This window comes from Cryptomeria japonica, chromosome 6 (genome assembly GCF_030272615.1).
Source record: "Cryptomeria japonica chromosome 6, Sugi_1.0, whole genome shotgun sequence".
In the NCBI taxonomy this organism is placed as follows: domain Eukaryota; kingdom Viridiplantae; phylum Streptophyta; class Pinopsida; order Cupressales; family Cupressaceae; genus Cryptomeria; species Cryptomeria japonica.
In genome coordinates, this window is record NC_081410.1 from 279213744 (window position 1) to 279234992 (window position 21249).

The 21249-nt window shown below is 37.2% G+C and overlaps 1 protein-coding gene across 1 annotated transcript in view; it reads right to left on the reverse strand.

The window, feature by feature from the left end:
• Positions 1-21249, reverse strand: part of LOC131062631 (uncharacterized) — a 224925-nt gene that overhangs the window by 39915 nt on the left and 163761 nt on the right. Inside the window, exon 5 of the mRNA XM_057996339.2 lies at positions 11599-11665. Within this exon, the coding sequence (XP_057852322.2) occupies positions 11599-11665 (67 nt within the window). The remainder of the gene's footprint in view (positions 1-11598; positions 11666-21249) is intronic.

The window sequence follows — 21249 nt, forward strand, 5'->3', positions numbered from 1 at the left end:
TTACACATACTTGGGCATACAATTTTTTGGTCCCTCCTTCAACATGAAGCCTGCCTCACATTTCCATCTTTGCAAGGGATATGCCTCTCTCTATCTTGGAGCATCAATGTTTATGAATCCACTTCCAAGATACATCTTTCTAATACTTTCATCAAGCCTACAATTTTGTATGGCTTTGATGTTTGGGGGTCTAACCTAGGTTTTATTGATCGGGCCCATATTGGGAGGGTCCAAACTCTCATGGTATAAGCACATTATCATGTGCAAGTGAATTGTTCCTCAAAGCATCGTCTAAGGCTTATAAGCTGATTTTGTTCCCTAATCATTGCAACTTGAGACCATCTTTGAGCTCACTTTCTACAAACACAAACTCAGATCCATGCGAGATTTTGCTTTTAGTCATAACAAATATTTGTACTTAGATTTTCATTCTTTTAAACGGATTGGTTTTTTCGGTCCAATTAGACACCATCATTGTCATTACTCTGAGACAACTTCCTCCATTCTATAGGCATCTCTATTAACAAACTACTTCATTTCATGTATTACTTGGATGCTCAATTTTAGCTCCTTTCTTCAAAAGAGACCATCACTAGAGCTGCTAGAAGGGACATCTATAAATGGTACATCCAAGTCACCTAAACCTCCCCACCTAGCCACATAATCAAAAGCTTTCTTTTTATGATAATCATTTCTTACATGTGGAGGATGGTATAAAATGCCATCCTCACTATCTCAAGCATCACTAGTCACATGGATGGAGATTTCACCTTGGCAAAATGAGGGAGTGCTCCCACCAACAAGTTGAGATAGACCATCATATTCCAATTTGCAACTAGATGAGAATCTATCATCTTTGCTCCCTCCAATAGGTGGACACTGAGGAGCATTTCATTTCTAAATGTGCATTTAATACAAGATCCAAAGGAAATATTACTACCTCTACAACGACTTAAGAAACAATCTCTCTATATTCTTTAGATATCCAAACCAAGAACGTTTGGTTCTTTCTCTATAGGAGGCCACCATCATTCAATGTAAATCGTTCCATGAGATCTCTCAAGATTCTAGAGCCCCCAATCCAGCACACCCAAGAGCCTAGCAATTATAAACAACATTTGGATAATACTACTTTTATAGACACATGTATAGCTAAGAAATGACATCTCTTATAGCTTCTTCCTCAAATGTTCCCCTTTAACACCATGGCCCTATTAGATCCCAACAACATGGTTTAGTTGCTTCTCATCGACATAGATCTACTCCTCTATGGTCACCCCTAACCACAAGGGCAAATGCATATTATGAGTTTTTTTATTAATATAGAGGTTATTTCAACCATGGATGTTAAATGTGAACCTCGAAGTATCTTGCTTCCCAACCCTTGACACTCCCCAATGAGCATTATAAAATCTTGAATTGGTCACTTCACACGAATGGTTTTTGGCACTACAGACTTAACCATTTCAAGTCCAAATATTGATACTTGACGATCTTTGTTTCAGGGGTAACATTAATCATAAAATAATAAGAAATAAAAGAGCGAATCACAAACTCTAATCCAATTAAAAGTAACTCCTAAATGACAATGAAATATAGATGCAAAAATTGAATAATTAAACTAATCAAACTTCTGATTCTGCATCGTGGCTTCCATTGCTCTTCTCCAAATTGTGTGATAGGTGGCTCTCAGGTGTTGCATTGGGATTCCAGCATAAGATTGACACAATTATTTTGAAGATAGTGATTCTAGATTGAAATTGAGAAATGAGGCTTGCTTTTCTAGATTTTCACATGAGATGGGAGGAGATTTGGAACTGAAGTGCTGATTGATAGTCCAACAGATTTTGACTGATCAGTTAAGTGGATTGATTGATCTATTAACAAGATTGATTGGATAGTTGACTAAATTGATTGACTAGTGGACTGAATTGATTAGGGAGATGACTTATTTGATTGATTAGTCAAAAAAGGTGATTGAGAGTGAAAAAGGGAGATTGGAGAGTTAACTGAGTTAACTGATTAGTTAACTGAATTGATGAACCAATCAGGATTTTCAACATGTGTTGTAGGACTTTGAATTTGAAATTCGATTTCATGTTATTTGGATTTGAATTTGGATTTTTGCATGATGAAATGCACATGAGATTTGTTGAAATGGGATGAAATTTAAATTTGGTTGAATTCAAATTTGGGAAATTGGAATTAGATGAAATTAGTTGAAATTCAAATTTCAAGAATTGGAGGAATAAGTTAATTAATTGAATTATTTAAATGAAATTATTTAATCATTAGAAATGGGATTAATTAAATAATTAAGATTATTTAATTAAGAATCATAATTAATTAAATAATTAATATTTAATTAATATCTGAGAAAGGGGTTTAATGATGAATTGATTAAAGGATAGAAGTTGATTAATTAATGAGATGGATGATGATGATGATTAAGTCAGAACAATAAGATTAATTAAATTAATTAAATAATTAAAGTGTTATTTAACTAATAGGACAAATAATTAGTACATAATCAATGAGACATTTTTAGGTGTACAATCTCCAATTTTCTAAAGCGTTTTCTCTTCGGGGTTCTTGTTCCCCCCTTCTTTGCTATATGTACTAGTTTCTAGACCACTTGTGTTGGTGTTACCTTGTTTTAAATCTCTTTGGCTTTGCTCTTCCCCTTTGGTAGACCCTTTCTAGGTTTCTCTCCTAGAACTTTATTCTTGAGTCTCATTGACCTACTTTTGGTCATTTCAAGACATTACTATAATTTATTTGTTTCTTTCTCCCTCTCCTAAAGCCCACCAATGTTGCGGATCCAGAACTTCCTTTAACCAACCCCCTAGCTCACTAGAGACCTCCATCTAACTACATCCTTCATTGCACAAGAACATACCACCATAGTTAGACATCCTCTTAAGATTATTTGGTAGCTAAAAAACTTTCCAAACACCCACACTTAGGGGTCACACATTATTGTTTTTATTTGCTAAAATGGGGGTTGAAAATGACAAATAAGGAATTAACTAAAGTTAGTTTCTCATACAGCACTAACCATCTTTCTTTCCCCCTAGATTCAGACATCATTTTCTTAGTGTATGAAAGTAACATTGATATTTTGCAAGTATCAAGAAGCTCAAAAAATTATACTAGCAACTAAAGAAAATTTGAAGTTCATTGGACACCAAGAGATCAATACCTAGGAATATCACCAACACCCAATGTTCAAGCAGAAACATTGACAATGTTAGAAGGTATCAAGCAACAATATTGGATTTTCAAAAGTGTTCACATTGCACTGAGAAATGTCAAAGGCCGACCTCTTTCACAACCTCCTAATTCCATTTCCAATGTCTTCATATTCCAAGTGCCTTAACTTCATTTCTCAATTTCTTTTCTATAGCTTAGCTTCATTTCTAGTTTCCATTCCCAACTCTTCCACTTGATATTGTGGATCCAAATTGAATTTGCATATTGTATAATGCATAGTTTTAAAACTCGTGGACTCGCCACGGACTCGCCACGGACTCGCGAGTCCATGGGAGCCACGAGTCGACTCGCCAGGACTCGCCGAGGCGAGTCCAGGCGAGTCCATCTGAAAGACTCGCGAGTCTTGTGCAAGGACTCGCGCGAGTCTTTTGCATGGACTCGCGAGTCTTTCAGATGGACTCGTGCGACCTAGAGAAAATGTCATGCAAGCTTTAAAATTGAGTTTAACATATGAAAAAATTAGGTCTCTCCGTCAGGATTCATATATGGAATATAACATTTAAGTATAAGAAAGCTTTAAGTTATATTCCATATATACTGTCAGGATGTTTGAGAGTGGTTTCGGACCTCCAGGAGTTATAATGCAAAATCTAGTTTTTGGAGGATTCTTCAATTTTCCAGACTTAGTCAGATTTCAGGATCAGGAAGACATTCCAGACTTAGCCAAATTTCAGGGCATTTGAAGATCAAGATGACATTCCAGACTTTAAGTTATATTCCATATATACTGTCAGGATGTTTGAGAGTGGTTTCGAACCTCTAGGAGTTATAATGCAAAATCTAGTTTTTGGAGGATTCTTCAATTTTCCAGACTTAGTCAAATTTTAGGATCTTTTGGCGATGCCCCTTGACCCCAACTTGGGGGCGTTGCCCCGAAACCCCCGTCGAAAAATATGGGGGGAAATTGCGCCGATGGAAGTAGGGAAAATTTAACCTCCGAGTCTGATTAGGCTCCATATAAAAGCATAATTAGCATTGAAGAAATCTTGGTATTATACATTTTAGAGTTGAAAGTTTGAAACTATGAGTATGTGACATGTGTAATGTTTCAATTATGGCTCTTATGTTCTCTAAATGCATTAATTTCTTTATGTTTTTTTGTAAAACTACGGTTTTTTTTTTTGCCGAGTCCTTGCCGAGTCTTTCACGAGTCTTTCACGAGTCCAAGTCCGAGTCCAAATTTTTGGTTTGCCGAGTCCGTGGCGAGTCCGAGTTTTTCAACTATGGTATAATGCACTACTCTGAATTCCAAACCATCACTTACGAGAAGAGGTTAGAATAGAGATATGTATCATGCAATTAGTGCAATTAGAGATTTTTTGTTCAATTGTTCCATTTCATTACACACAATCAAGTAAATAAATCTTTTTTTTGTTTAAAAAACTTTAATTTCTGTTCTTGCATTTTTAAATTTAGGGATTTTTTTAATTTAAATTCTAAATTTTAGGATTCTTATTTTATATTATTTTGTTTTAACTTTTAGGTTGTCATGTACCCTTTTTTGGACTAGAATAATTAATAAATTATTTTAAGTTGGGCCCAATAATTTTTTATATTGGGGCAACTTAATAATATAATTATAATTAAGGTGTTTTTAAACACTTTAAACAAAAAGTACTTTTAAATACTTAAAATAAAACTAAAATAAGATGTATTTTTAAATACTTGGAAGGAAATTTAAATCCAAGGGCCCGATTTGAAAAGTTATATCAAGGAGGCACCTAACTGCATTTCATTATCACGATTTCATTTGGCATTTTCACTTTGGAGTTGCACATTCAAGTTGGCATCAAAGGATGAAAACCCTTGGCTATTTTCAAAGGTCTTGGAGGATGAAAACCCCCACATTTGTCTAGGGCAACTCCATATAGGGGTTAAAATGGAGCTGAACTTAGAGTGATCCCATACAAGATTTCAGAATTGGGCAATATGTTTTGCAAGAAAATTATTTGGATATCGTAAAGTGGACTCATCATTGCAATTTGCAGATTTGTTGTTGTTGTTTCATCATTCATCATTGGTGTGCCAGGCTTGGAAACAATTTCACATCATTTGAGGATCTGAGTTGGAGCATCATATAGCATTTGGCATCACCTAGGGCAGAAACCAGCATCTTCAGATACCTTTGTTGAAATCAACATTTGAGGAGAATTTCCATGCTATTTTGGTGATTTATAGTTATACCACTCATGCAGCAAAATTTATCGCTGTCATACATTGTTCGGGAAGTGACTACTGCTGGGAGGAATCATTACTGCATTTTCATCTTTTTCCCCACCAACTTGCTGTAATTGTTGCTTCCATACACCTACACTTATTCCAGTCAGCACCATACATCTTGGGAATCATCTACATCACGCTACAAGTCTGAATCAGTTGCATCACCAGCATTCTCAGTCATTTTGTGAGTGAAATACATCACATGCAAACTGAAATTGAATTTCCAGTACTTCATATTAGTCATTGTGATTGTCCGTGCTGCTGTAATCAATAAAAAGCCAGTTTTTAGTATTGCTTTTGTAGACATTAGAAATTAATATAATTCTGATTTAGATTTATTATTGTTGTTTCATCATTCATTATTGGTGTGCCAGCCTTGGAATCAATTTCACATCATTTGAGGGTCCAAGTTGGAGCAGTGTATAGCATTTGACATCACCTAGGGCAGCGACCAGAATCATCTTCAGATACCTTTATTGGCATCAACATTTGAGAATAATTTCCATGCAAATTTTTCGTGATTTACACTAGTCATACAGCAGAATTTATAGCTGTCATACATTGTTTGGGAAGCGGCTACTGCTGGGATGAATCATTACTGCATTTTCATTCTTTTTCCAACCAACAAGCTTCATATGCTAGAACCACTACAGGAGTTAACATGGTTCTTATAATCTTATTTCATTTCTCTTCTGCTTGTTTTACTAGCTTATCATTTATGGAACTTTTATTTGTTTATAAGTTTATATTCCCTTCTTCAATCGTTGTCTATTACTTATCTATGTTATGGTTTAACTGAAATTCGCAAAACCATTAGTTGTCTTCTTTCGTGTTGTTAATGGAAGAAAGTGGCAATGGATTGCGTATGAGAGAATGGATATGGACAAGAAGATCATTAAATCCATCTATGGTGGGGTCAAGAAGAAATGTCATCACATATGGGATATCAATGATCGGTGATGGCACCATCAACTTCATAAGCTCTTACATGTAGTTTCTTTTTTTTTTAAATCCAATATTCCAATTTCACTCAAATTTCAAGATTGATGAGGAGGTTATAAGTGGGCTCTATGTGGTCATAGAGCAGATGGAAGCACATTCTCAACTTAAAGCAAGGCTCGTCCTTGGGATTAAGATCTTCAAACTTGCATAAGAGGATCTCTTTGTGCAAAACATATGTAAGGCAACTTAGACGATATTGTAGCCAAATAAAAGTCAATTAAGGTTGTATTTCAAGTTCCAATCTTTTACATTTTTTATGTTAATGTTTAACAATGTGATTGAGCTCCATTTCATTGTTTTTTTAATTTTTTTCTTATTTATGATGAATGGCAAAAGAGGTTTTGGTGGTAAGGTGCCAAATCTTCACAAAATCGCCATAAATGTCTTGTGCCAACCATGTAGTGGTCAAAATGTGAGCACAACTGATGTAAGTTTGAGCACATCTACTCCAAGAGACCAACTAATTGCCAATGCAAAGATTGAATAATCTTGTCTATGTTCATTACAACATTTGCTTCCATCACAAGCAAATCTTGGGCTCTAACTTATCCCCCTACACATTTGAAAAAGTTGATCCACAATCAAATTAGATAACTAAGGCTAAGAATCTTATCTTTATTAAGGATGACCTTGCATAGATTGATCAAGTTGATCTTAATTTTGAGGGGAGTAGTCATGGTAGAGGAGAGAGACAAGAAAATCCATTAGATGTTGATGTCGCTAACACACATGCAACTACAATAGCTGCCCACGAGAATTGAAGATCTATCTCAAACACAATCACAAGTCCCACCACTAAGCTACTAACGTTATGAGTTGAGTGATGCAAGCTCCTCCCAACCACAAATATACTTTTGATTTTTGTTTTGATGCCATGAAAATAATAATCCATGAGTTTTCTTAACCTATTACACTTGAGAATATATATAGATTTAATATATTATTTCCTACAACTCAAATCTGCTTTTGTACTTGTTTGATTGATGTATACTCATGTTTGTGATCAAAGTTGCTTCTAGTTGATTATTTTACTATCTTCGGAGTTGATTTAATCAAGGGTGCATACTAAAATCTTTAAATTCTTAAAATATCTCCATATATCATGTGTTTCTATAATTTTCCAAGTCTTGCCGAGTCATAATATCAAGTTTGAGTCTGAGTCAAAAATCGGCCTATTAGGTGTTTTGCTAAGTTCATGTCTTCTAACTATGTTCTTGCCACCTGATAAGTTAAACAAGTTTAAATTTGGATTCCATTTTTTGGAATTAGTAAAATGTCATAAATATAAAAAATTTAAGTCTTGAAATAAAATCAAGTTTATGCATGTGATAGATGCATTCTTGATCTCAAAAAAAGCTCCAACAACGCCTCTCGTTTGCTTTGTTTCTGCTGCCTAAAACCTTGCTAACCATGACTATATATCGCCTTCAAACACCAACCTCCTACAACCTCTAAAGGTGATCAATCATCCAACCTACTTGCTCGTGGCTACAACAAAGCAATCTCCACATCACAAGGGAATTAGAGCCAAGCTAGAAACATGCTTGATGTTAATCTCAAATCTTCTGCATATGTGAATGCACTGAAAATCATTAATCTAATGGTTGCTTCCTTCCAAGCCAATGGATATTCCCCTACCATGGCAATAATGGTTTCAAATAGGTTTTAGGGTATTGTTCCATCTAGACATGTCCTACATCTTCTTAAACTAGGTGAATATTTCCTTTGTAATTCTCTTTTGTTCTACCATTATGCCCGCATCCCTAAGGTTTGCATGGGCAAAGTGATCATTGATCATCAAGTCTAATAGGAACATGCGCTTATATGCATATTTTCAAAAATGTGGCCCAAACTATGTGATTTACATGCATGGATTACAAAGAAGTGGCAAAACCTTATTGAGCACAAAATCTACACCATACCCCAATGTTGGGATTTCTTTATCCTTGAATGAGTCACTCAAGGATAGAAGCATGTATTAAAATCTAGACCTTCAATCTTTCAAGGTTGTTTTCTCTACATCAAACCATGGCTTCCATCCTTTGATCCCTGAATGGATTTGTTCTCCTCAGCATATATATGGGTTCAATTGCCTTACTTGCCTCTACAAAATTCAAAGATAAAGGGCCTAAGGGACATCAAAATGGTCTTGGGAAATATCTATGTGCATCTAAAGAGACTATTAAGCTAATTCTTGTTCCCCTTTCGTCCATATCCTTGTGGAAATGGATTTAACAAAAGGGCTTCTAGCTGAAATAATACTTGAAACACGTCGCAAAAGTTGGAGGCAACCAATATACAATGAGGAGATTGGCTTTCAACGTAGAAAATGTTTCTCGATTGAACATTGTTCCTCCCATTGCCACAAAATTATTTCCTCAGATCTGGAAAGACAAGCAACAAAAGCAAAACCCATATGGTGGTCAGGCACAATGCTTCACCATTTTGCTTTTTCCCCCATAGATTCATCTAGGGATGCTTTTTCCCATGAAGGGTCTCCCACTATTGCTGATTGTCACTCACCAACTCCAGTTGGACCTCCACCACATGCTCATGCAGAGGACTCCTTTGAACCAATGCTTGTAGCTTTAATAGAATCTCCAAGGCTCAACATGGATTCTGGGGATTCCACGAGTATGATAACCAAGTCTGATTCAAAGGAGGAGACTTCCAAGGATGATGTGGAGCATATGAATGTTGTCAAAATGACTACATATGTTTGTCCATAGTCAGGCTGGGAATGGACAATGGTAACAAAGAAAAAGATGTCTTTTGAAGTAAGATGAAACATCATGTCCCTATAATTGACAAAGAAGGGCTTAGATGATTAGTCTGAGTTGGTGTTGGTCATAGCTTTTTGCCAGCTAATTTTTAGATTGTGTTTTAATTATTTCAGCACCCCTATTCAGAAGGTCAATGCCAAATCAAATTTTTAATTTTTCTTTAGTTTTAATCAAAGGGAATAGACCCTATGTCCACAATCCACTATGTACAATTTACCTACCAAAAAAACCAAGTCTATGCATGGACCCAAAGAAAGTCCCAGATTCATTGGACAAAATTAACTTGGTGCACTTGAATGGAATCTTTTTAAAAAAAAGCTTGACTGGGATACAGTATAGCTCAGTTATCAACAAAAAATACTGGGTACTATTAAATTTTAATCAAAAGATCAAACAGAAATGAAAAATAAAAAAACTGATGAATGATAGAAAAAATTGGACACAATTATGAGAAGAAAAAGTGTAACAGTGTAATGCAGTAGCATTTGGGTCACACATGATCCTGCTCACCAAAAAAAGAACAGTAATCATTCAAATTTTGGTTATAGTGCAATTTTGGTGTGTGGTTTACACGTCAGTTTGTCTTTCCAGGCTTTCCTTCAAGCTTTTAGGTTGTGGTAGTTCATTTGTGGAGCCATGTGCTTAGTTGGCTTCTAGACTGGGACCACATCTCCATATGACATGCTGTTCTGCCAATTCATTCTTATTATGTGGCTGTGATCGCAATGACTTTAAACATATTTTAACATGTTTGGCTGTTCCCATTCTTGATCCTGCTGGGACCTGCCAACTATAATATATTTCCTGAGAGTTGGGGTAAGTCAAAGGCTTTAATTATGATTTCTGGGCGCTGCATCTGCTAGGACCCACATCTTTGAGCTCTACATGAAGACAAATTCAAACTGGGAATTTTCTTTCTGGTTATTGCTGGGGCCCACAGTGAAAAATGGGCTCTTGCTTAGACCTGCGTGTCACTTTACATATCCCAGTTACAAGCTGGGACCCACTCTTGTTTCCTTGGCAGCAGATACTGTATGCGCTGGACGATTACATAAGTCAATTTCTATTCTTTGAACCCATTTTCTAATATTGATGCCATCTTAAAGACTGGGCGGCAGTTATTTTATTCACTGGTCCAAAATTTTATGCTGGCAGTGGCAGTTTCTTGCTGGACAATTACTTTATCTGGCATTAATTTCCATTTGCAGACCTTTGTCAGAACATTGTTTATCCCTCCATCAGGCAACAGTTACTATTCCTAAATGGAATGTAAATTTTTTATCTTGGCAGCTGTATGACAACATACTACTACAATAATACATCAAGCTGAATGTAAAACGGGGTCAAGCAGTTGAGTAGAATGAAAAAAAAGAAGAAGAGAGACACAAGTAATGATTAACAGAAAACAGGCTTCACTGGAAAGGGAGCAGAAAATGGTCATTTTACTGGACTTCACAGGAGTTACAGTGACCAGGCAGAATGCTGGTAAACCTCTCACATCAGACCAAAGCCTTGTTGCCAAGCTGCAAGAGTGTTGAAAGTTATACTGTGAATGTCTTCCCATGCTATGTCTAGTATTTGAATCTCTCAGTTGTTTGAATCGGCCTTTGCTGGACTGTGTGCCTATGAGGATTGGCTGCCCTCCATTGGGTACCTGATCCTCAACTGCATCACAGTGATAAGTAACACAAATAAGTTTCCCTAGTCAAACAATATTTAAGTTTTGAGGGATCCCAAATTTCAAAACAAAGACACAACCCAAAAGATTTCCATCCTCTTGCATTAGAAATAGCTATCAAATCAGATCCTAAAAGCATTGATATCATTTGAATCTGAACAATAGTGCAGAAATAGTTCCATATGATCAGCTCCTAAATCAATTACTTGATAATTAGACATTCATAATCTATCTAACAATGATAAAGGTTCTTAAAAGGAGTTTTAATAATGCAGTCAATTAATGTCATGTTGGTGTCAAAGGCAAAGTGTAAAGCTCTTATTGAGGGCAAGCTCAGAAGGTTACCAGATTTGCAATCAAATAGAAAAATAAATGCATTTTCCACTGAACAATTTACAAATGATCTTGTATGCCAATCAACCAAGTCAGAAAACTATAAAAACCTTTACTAATAAAGATTTTATTTAATTTACATTAAAAGGCTTAACTTGGGTTTCAATCATTCATAGTAGAACAAAGGTGGACTTATGCAACATAAAGAGACCCACCATGGCTGAAATTTTGCAATTAGATGCAGGAACAGGTCAAACCACAGGGATAAACAATCCAATGTATCAGATAATTAATGATCAAAGAACTTACAATGAAGGCTCTGCCAAAAGCACCAGCACTCACATATGCCCATGTTCCAGGAAGCATCCCCAACCAACTGCAAATATCAAAAGATTACTCAGTCCCCCACTTAACATTAGAAAAGAGAGTTGTTGTTGAGGATACAAGAGGGCTGCACGCAGCTATAACAAAAACCGAAGCTATAACAAACTAAGGAGAATAGGAAAGGAGAGAATCAAAATATGAATGGATATGATATAATGAAAAAAACATCACATTCTCAAGGTTTGAAGCTTGTCTAACAAATAAAAAATTTACCCCACAAAAATAGTGTGGTCGATCCATGCATTATTAGATATCTTGTTATAGTTCATTTATATTTGTTAACATGGCATGCAACAAATATACTAGGCTATGCTAATAACATGCGGTAATACACAGTAATAAATAACAAGAAAAAACTGAAAAAGAGATGAGTACATGAGAAATATCTCCACAACCATTTCCATTCAATTCTTAGAGTCCACAATCTGCATACAACCCTTCAGGAGGGATGAAAAAATAACATGAATTATAAAAGCAAGTACAAACGGGCCCTTCTATAGAATTATATCTGACCAACATGCGTTTAATAATTTCTGCACATTTTATATCCTGCTGAGAACAACTTACAATACCCCCTTCTAACATTAATCCGATGATGCACCTTGTGTGATGTCCACTCCACAACAAAATGGACAGAATTAACAAAAATTTACAAATTTATAATACATCTATTCAACTTCCTATTCCGATGATTAGAGATCTGCAAAATATGACTGTTTAAAAAAAGTGAACATCCACTTGCCTGCGAAATCGAATTTGCTATTCTGCAAATGCATTGCAGACATTGTGCATGACTCAAAGGGGTACCAGAATCCATCAAACTGGTGAGGTCTGGTGAGGTGTCACTCATGGCACAGTCACATTTAAAAAATTAAAGCTATATATCAAAAAATGTTAACCTTCTTAAAACTTTATTTCAATGAATTATTAAGCTAATTTGGTTAATTACCACTAGCAAGAAGGCGCTGATTTGTGTGTATTCCATAATCTATGGCCATTCTTATTTTACGGAGCATTCAGTGCATGCAAGCTTCAATGGGTGGAAAGCATAGCAATAATGGTGCAGACTGGTCTTTGAGTTGGCTTGTGCTACAAATATGGCAGGATAAAGACTTTGGCTATCAGTTGTGTGCAAGGATAGGAAGTAGGGTTGGTGTGACAGGAAAGATTGCCAGCTGCACTATCTGGTGTTCCTTTGCAGCAACCTGGACTAGGGACACCTGATTGACTTGTCCTTGCTCTGTGCAAAGATCTCGCACCTGATTATCCTTGATCCTTCCTTATTGCTAGTAATTACATTAATTCAGGTTGACATGTTTTACCTTTTCATTTATAAATTTTACATCCATTCTATACTTGTAAGTTTCTATTTATTAAGTCTTCTGGGGCTGAAATGGTTTCAAACGTCTCATTCCGACTCACAAGCTGCTTAGCTCATTCATTCCAATCACATAATTTTCATTTCTGGAAACAGAAACTACATGGTTAATTCCTGGAAAAAAAATTACATCACATAATTCCCATTCCCATACCATATGAAATAGATTTTTCAATTTATAAGAATAAGTCAAAATTTTATCTGAAGTTTCTCTTGACTCATTAAAAGTTGCTACTCAGATTTCATCTTCTAGTGACTGTGACACATTTGCTTTATTATATAAATTTATTGTTTATCAAGATTCATTGAGATGTGAAAATTCAAAAAACAATTGTCTAATTTAAGCACATAAATCTCCTCTAATTTAAGCACGTAAATCTCCTTTGACATGTTGATCATCCTCTCCATTTTTTAGACTACGCACATACCTTAACAATATTTAATAATATCAACTCCTTTTAATTTAAACCCGCATACCTTAAAAGTTTATTTTAAGACCCAATTCTTTAAATAAGCATAATCTTCTTTTCGTACTTGTTCCACCATCAAGAAGTTACATTATTGAGATAAACATAACTAGATTGGAAGACAATTATTATAGACATTCTCAATATTACCAAGATCATAGTTCACTCATTAAATCATCTTTATTACATGGTCAATGGCATTTTTTAGTCACTACTAAAGTCTCTGTCCTTTGGCCTGCTGCATTGCTTATAGAAATAGAATAAGTCCAGGTGCAATATATAATTAATAATACTAAATTAATTCATTTATTAAGTATAACATATTTACATAGATGACAACCTAAATAAAATTGTGTGCACAGGTACATACATGAATAAACAATGTCTTCGAATTCGCATTTTTGTATTCCATGTATAGGACCGTAGGGCAGGGGGTATGTATATACAAGAAGCCCTGCTCATATGCCCTTCCAAATTTGAAAGAATGTGGTTCCACAAGAAAAGTTTATTTGACCTGATAAAAACATGGTGGACCAATGCATGCACCCAAGGGCTTCAAAACATTCACAACTGTAAAGAAACTTAGTCAAATTAAGAGTCGCCGTAAAGAATGGAACAAAACATCTTCACAAAAAAGGATAGGATCGAAAGTGAAATGGAGACACCAAATCAAAACATACTGATGCAAGGCAAGTAGCAGGAAGAATTTCACAAAGAGAAAGCACTTCTACACAATATGAAGAATTATTAATAGAGAAGAAACATTGGAAATTTGAAGGTAGAGAAGCATGGATAGAGGCAAGAGATCTAAACACCAAATATTTTTCACCATTTTTCCAAGGTACAAGGCTAAAATAAAATAGAGTATAGACTATTAAAGCAAGGGATAGAAGTTTACCATGAAACCTGGACGGCATTCAAAAAAAAAAGACTTTCAAATACTTTGAAGAGTTTCTTTGCAAACCTAGTGCCTTAGATGTATGAAACCAAGAGTCCCCTTGACCTTATACCTCACCTAATCTAAAGTGGCAATAATGATATGTCGATGGCTCCTATTACAAATAATGAGGTGAAATTGGATCTATCATAGCTCAAACCAGATAAGACTTTGGGCCTTGATGGTTTTCCTATAGCATCATCTCAAAAAAATTTGGGTATCATGTGGAACGGCATAAGGAACACTATTTAAGATTGAAGAAATCCATAAAGATTCTTAGGTAATTCAACTCAACCAACATTGCATTAATCCCTAAGAAATTAAATATGAGGTCATTTGGAGAATTCCACCTTATCTCTCTTTGTAAGAAATTGTACAATATCATTTCAAAAGTAATTCCTAACAAACTCAAACATTTACTTCCTGTAATCATTTTACAAGAACAAATCAACTTTGCCCCAAATAAATCAATCATGAATGGAATAATCATGGCTCACAAATCCATTCACTCTATTGTTTCCTCTAGACAAAAAAGGGTCAAAAAGCTAGACGTTAGCAAAGCGTATGATCAAGCATGCTAGAAACTTTTATTATTTAGCTTTGAGAAGTTTGGTTTTTGCAAATCATGGTGGAAATGGATTTGGAATTACATCTACACCCCCAAGTACTCCATCTCCGTGAATGGTAGCCCTCCAAATTTCCTCAAATCAATTTAGGGACTCCACCAAGAAGACCTTGTATGTACCTTTCTCTCTATCATATTGATTAAGCCTTTAGGAAGATCAATTTAGGTGGTAACCAGATTTGGTGGATGGAGGGATGTACATTTAAAACATGCTCTTGACCCACCAAAAGTTTGATGATGACACCTCTTATCACAAAAGCTCGCACCCTTGCTGAGCTATCAACTCAGCAACCTTGTGAAACATGGAAACAACCCCGAAGTGTGGGACCTTGCGCAAGGGGGTTGAATCTCTGGAGAAGGCCGGCTTCCTTCTCAGTCCAAGTGCAAGTGTTGAACTAACTCAACACTTCAAAACTAACTCTTAAGCCCATCCTAACAATTTGCAGAGGTAAAAGGGAAGAGAGAATGCTTGAAATGAAAGGAGGTGATGCACCAAGATAAGAGATTTGTTTCTCTCCCTACCGAAATGGCACAAGGAACCAACTAAAAAACCCAAGAGATGCACAACTTCAATTGCATAAGTGACCCAAACGCATGTATGGAGGTTAGAGTTTGCTAAGTGTCGAGAGGGGAGAAGGATTCCCACAAATCACAATTAGAAAACAAGTTAGCACAGCATATAGGGAGAGAAAAGCCACAAGACATATACCTATAATGAAGGTAAGAAAGCATACATAGATTAGAAGAAGGCAAGAATGGTGATTCTCAATTAATCATAAGGCCAAAAGCCAATCTTACAGTTGCAGAAATGCAAAAAATAATTACAAGTCTTCAAAAGAAGAGAAAGAGCATAGGAAAGCTCAAGGCAACAGGGAGAGAACCCTTTACAATGAGGCTTAACAGCCTTATATAGAAAAATGGGTTACAATGGTGATCATGACCCCTGCATGTCAGTCTGGAAGTGCAGGGAACTGCATGCACTTGACTTGTACATGCAAGCAACCTAGCCATACCACCAAAAGGCAATCCTGAGAAGATGGATTGACTAACCTTCCAAAGTCAGACATGACATAAGTCACCAAGCATGGCCCCATACCTCACTGATGGAAATCTTGCCAAAAACATTTAATGCACCCTTGTGGCTCCACAAAAGAAAGTGCACAAGTCACCAAAATTGTCGGAGCATTAAAAGCTTTGAGTGTCGATCACGCCATCCGAAAGTGTCGCCAGTCAGAAGGAAGCTCGAAGACTTCGGGAGCTCGGACTCCCAAAGTGAGGAAGACAAGGGAAGAACTTCGAAACCTTGGGGTTTCGGAGTTCCGAGATAGAGAGAAGAAGAGAAGGAAAAGGCCTTCGGAACCTTGGGGTTTCGGAGTTTCGGAGGAACTCGAGAGAGAAGGCAAAAGGGGAAGGAGCCTTGAAACCTCAGGGTTCCGGAGTTCCGGGGAGAAGAAGGAAGAAGGGGGAGGAGGGAACTGTTGTGACCATTTCACACATCGCCCCATTAGAATGGGGACCCCCTCTTTTGCTTTTGTTTTGCCTGTTCTTCTCTCTGCTTTTAGGGTTTTGAGTAAGTGAGTGAGTCATCTGGACTAGGGTTAAGCCTTAGGGTTTCCTTTTTGATGTTTTCAAGCCGAAGTCCAGTCAAATTTTGAGAATATTAAGCCTCCTCCCGAAGGTTGCAATTTTTAGGATGAGCTTGCCAGGAAGTCAAGTGTGTCTCAGGATGGGTCCAGTCCGGGTCTTGGGGTAAATCCAAAGTTTTGTCTAAGTGCTAGTATTTCAAGGGCAAATTCAAGTTAAGTCTAAGTGTTAGCATTTTTATGATTAAATTGTGCAATTTTGTCTGGGTAATTTTGACCAAATTTTGGAAGCAAGGTAATCAATTCCTGGACTTGGAGACAACCTAACCCTGCGTGATGAAGTGATCTAAAGACCTAAATTTTTGATATTTTGGCTTATAAGGGCAAAATCGCTCCTGTCCCTCCCTCAGGGACCAGGGCGAAGATGATATTTGGTGCATCTTGGTTATTGACTTGTTTCAATTGTCTTGTGCAGGCTCGCCAGGAGATACAATTGGACGAAAATTGAAGATTTTGAAGATTTTGAGGACTCAAAGTGACAAGTTTTTGAAGTTTAAGGCCAAATCGCTCCTGTCCCTCATTGAAGGACCAGGGCGAAATGGCTCACTTAGATCGTTTTGGGCCTCATTTGATCGAACTGAAGCATCAAGGACGCAATGAAAGGTGAAATGAGCATGGAGGAGTATCCAGACTTAGTCGTTTGCAATGAAAGGTTGAATTTTTGGCCTAGGAAGACAAGTTTGCTCCAGTCCCTCACCCAGGGACTAGAGCGATTTTCTTCAATCACACCTTCTTGGACATTTTTTGGATTTGGGCTTTTGTTCATAGCTTGCAAAATGATGATATCTTTCCCAGCAAAGGAGAATTGAGATGAAAATTGTAAAGATTTGGCCCTGATGACAAAAAATCGCTCCTATCCCTCACTGAAGGACCGGAGCTTGATCTTCAAAATTACACTGTCCTTGCAGGATCAAGACGATTTTATGATTTGAAGAGACCAAGGAAGGCATAATAGATCCATTGAAGATAATTTTGAAAGTTTGCAAAACACAAGTGGAGCCTATTTTGGCCAAGGCGCTCCTGTCCCTCACCCAGGGACCAGGGCGAAAAATGCATTATCAAGTTTCCCTTCCAACTGTGGTCGAATCCAGGCCAAGGCACAATATGAAGATGATATTCGAAAAGCTTCAAGGGAAAACAAAGTTGCAAAGACCACACAACTGGACGAATAATGGCCAAAGCGCTCCTGTCCCTCTCCAAGGGAGCAGAGCGAAATATTCAACTATGCCTAATTTTAAAATGCCAATTTCGTTTCCAACATTCGAGATGGAGTAAGCAATGACGTTTTTCACCTTGAAGGCAATTGGAAGTTGACACAATCAAGGGTTTGTACCAAGAACTAAATGGCGCTCTTGTCCTTCACTCAAGGACCAAGGCGATTTTCATAAAAACAATCATTCCCTTCCAAAGCCACACCAAAGCAAGGTTGTACAAAAGTCAAAATGTCTTTCGAAGGGCAATGAACAAGGAACCAACCTTAAAAAATTGACTAACTTAAGCACAGATGCAAAATCGCTCCTATCCTTCACTAGAGGACCAGGGCGAAAATCCTAAGAAGGTCAATTTTGACTTGAGAAAACAAGCAAAACATGCATAGAAGGAGAGATGATGATCATTGCCTATCTTACATCATGAGTTGGCGATTTGGGAAATGAAGTCCAAAAATAAAAGGTAGAGCGCTCCTGTCCCTCTCCAAGGGACCAGAGTGAAATCATCATATTTGCCTGATTACCTAACATTTTGAAGTGCCATTTTCGTTTAAAGGATTCGAGATGGATTAAGGAACAAAGTTTTGCGCCCTGAAGATGATTTGACATTAATATGATTAAGGATTTGTGCCATGGACTAAAGATCGCTCCTGTCCTTCACTGAAGGACTAGGGCGAATATCCTTTAAGGAGCTCATTTGGTATTGAAGAAACGAGTTAGAGTGAACGAGGAAGATCATTGATTGCCATGCAACGTGAATTGGCGATCTAGAAGATAAAGATCAAGGGCAAAAGTAGAAAATCGCTCCTGTCCCTCTCCAAGGGACCAGGGCGAAAATGTTCCAAGGTTCGCCCCTTCCAAGGATCACATGAATTGAACTTAAGGTTCCAGAAGGAAACACCATTTCGAACATCAAGAATGAAGTTTCAAACGTAAAAAATGAAGGATGGAGGACCAAAATACATGGGCGCTCCTGTCCCTCTCCCAGGGACCAGAGCGATGTTGATAGATGTCCCTTATATCTCCTATGCCTAGGTGCCAATAATTTTTTGAATTACATTAAAATGCCAAATTTGCTAAAACGTGAGATATTTAATTAAATGGGCATTTAATAAGTTCGCATAAGGCATTTAATAATTAATTTAGCCTTTTAAATAATCGAAACTTTAATTGCAAAGGCATTTTAAATTAATTATTATTAAAATTAAATAAAAAGGAGTGCGCTTGGGGTTTATTTTAACATTTTAATAAAGGTTGGCCTCCTCTTTTATTTAAATTTTGTTTATTTTTTTGTTTATTTTCCAAGTCGGCCTATGGGGATTGCAATGCATGAACGCCTATATAAGGGAGGTATGTTATAGCATTTTAATCCATCATTCAATCATTGTTTAAATGCGATTTGGAGAAGCAATAGAAGGAGCGAAATCTCATTCAAGAGGGAGAGCGAACTTTGTTGGAGGCTAGAGGTGGAGCGAATTTTTCCTTAAAGCGTTGAAGACCCTAAAAGGTGGTGAAGGTGATAAAGGAGGCGCACTTGCTAGAAGACTTCGATCTTCATTTTGCCTAGCAAATTTCTTAATTTTTGCATCGTTTTTTAGAGTTAGTTCTCAAGAGAGGTATGGCAAGATCTCCCTTGTCCAAATTTTGAATTTTGAATCGTCCTAGCCTCAATCTTGAATTTTGAATTTTGAATCTTGAATTCCAAATTGCATCGTTATATTTAGGAAATGATAATTCAAAGATTTATCATGAAGTTTCCTAAATTCAAACTTTAATCTAGTCTATATTTCTACATTGCAAAATCTATTACTCATTATGAAATGTGGTGTAGGTGTCATGATGGCGACCCCAAAGGCAGGAGCATCCACCAGTCGTCCAACCCTCATGAAGGAAGATCAAAAGAATGAAGAATTGGAGACCAAGATCGTGTCGAAGTGGAACAACATTGGAGATACCAACTTGGGAAACTTCAATGTGAAGAAGTTTCGAGAGGTCCCTTACATTGGCAAGCCATCACCTGTCGCAAGGAGAATAATTGAAAGTGGCATTATTAAGGCGGCCGGCTTCCCTCCAGCAATCCAGTGCCATGAGTTGATGATCGAGTGTGCTCACCATTATGACCCACAATCCAGATCGATCGTGTCCAAAGAAGGAAACACTTTGGCTTACCTTTCAGAGGAGGCTATAAGTGAGGCTCTCCATCTTCCGGAGCACAGAGATATGATTTACAAAAGCTTAGAAGGAGCCAGATCCATGTACGAAGATGATCCAGACACTTGCTTGAGCATCATCAACAAGAATTGGTTACTCAAGAGTCGTCCTCGCCTGAGCAAGATTCCAAACACACCACATAGGATCGACTTCCAGGAGGAGTATAGAGATTTGATAACATTGCTCAACCGAGTCATAGGAGCTCCTCAAGCCTTCTATTTTGAGAAGTGGATGTTCTACTTCATCCAAGTGATAGTTCAAGGAAAAGGAACAATTCATTGGGCTAGAATGATTAGCCATTGCTTGGACGTGCAGTTAAGAAGACTGAAGGCTACCAAGTCCTTCCACATGAGTTCATACATCATATACGCCTTGATCAGGAGTTTTGAATATGCAGGGCTACCTCACAGAGGAGTGATCGGAAGAAGGCCCGGGGAAGTCAGAGTTTGTGATTCCTATGTTCATTTGCATCATCCACCAGGAAGTGACTACAAGTTAGTCAATGATACCTTCACGATGAACATCACCAAGACATTGCAAGGCGGGATTCACAATCGGCTATCTCAAGATGCACAAGAGTTTGTAAAGAGGTATGGTGCTTGGTTCATCCAATTTCAGAAATTTACTTATATTAGAGTTCATGGATGTCCTTCACCCCCCTACATGTTGCCGAGATATCCGACAGACAGAATAGTGTTACTTGAGGTAACTAGGCAGTTGGCAGCTTATGCGAAGGCATTCAGACACAGGCATGGAAATGGAGTTCCTGTGCCTATCATACTAGGAAATTCAGTTGAGGTATGTCCTAATGTTCCAGCCATGGATGATGCAGAAAGGGAGTTGGCCTTATATTCATTTTCATTCTTCGCCTTGAGACAGAGTTTTGATCCTTATGGGTATATAGAGGAGACGGTCGGTAGAAAATACAAACATGAATCTCAGGTAGAAGATTTTTGGATGAATCTCTCAGATGATTTTGAAGTAAAGAGAAAGATGCATTCCAGATTGCCTTTAGATTTCATCAGGAAATGCAAAATTTACAGAGTAGCCGATCAAGCTCAGGACAGTGGTAGACATCTCCAATCATCTTATGACCAAGAAAACAAA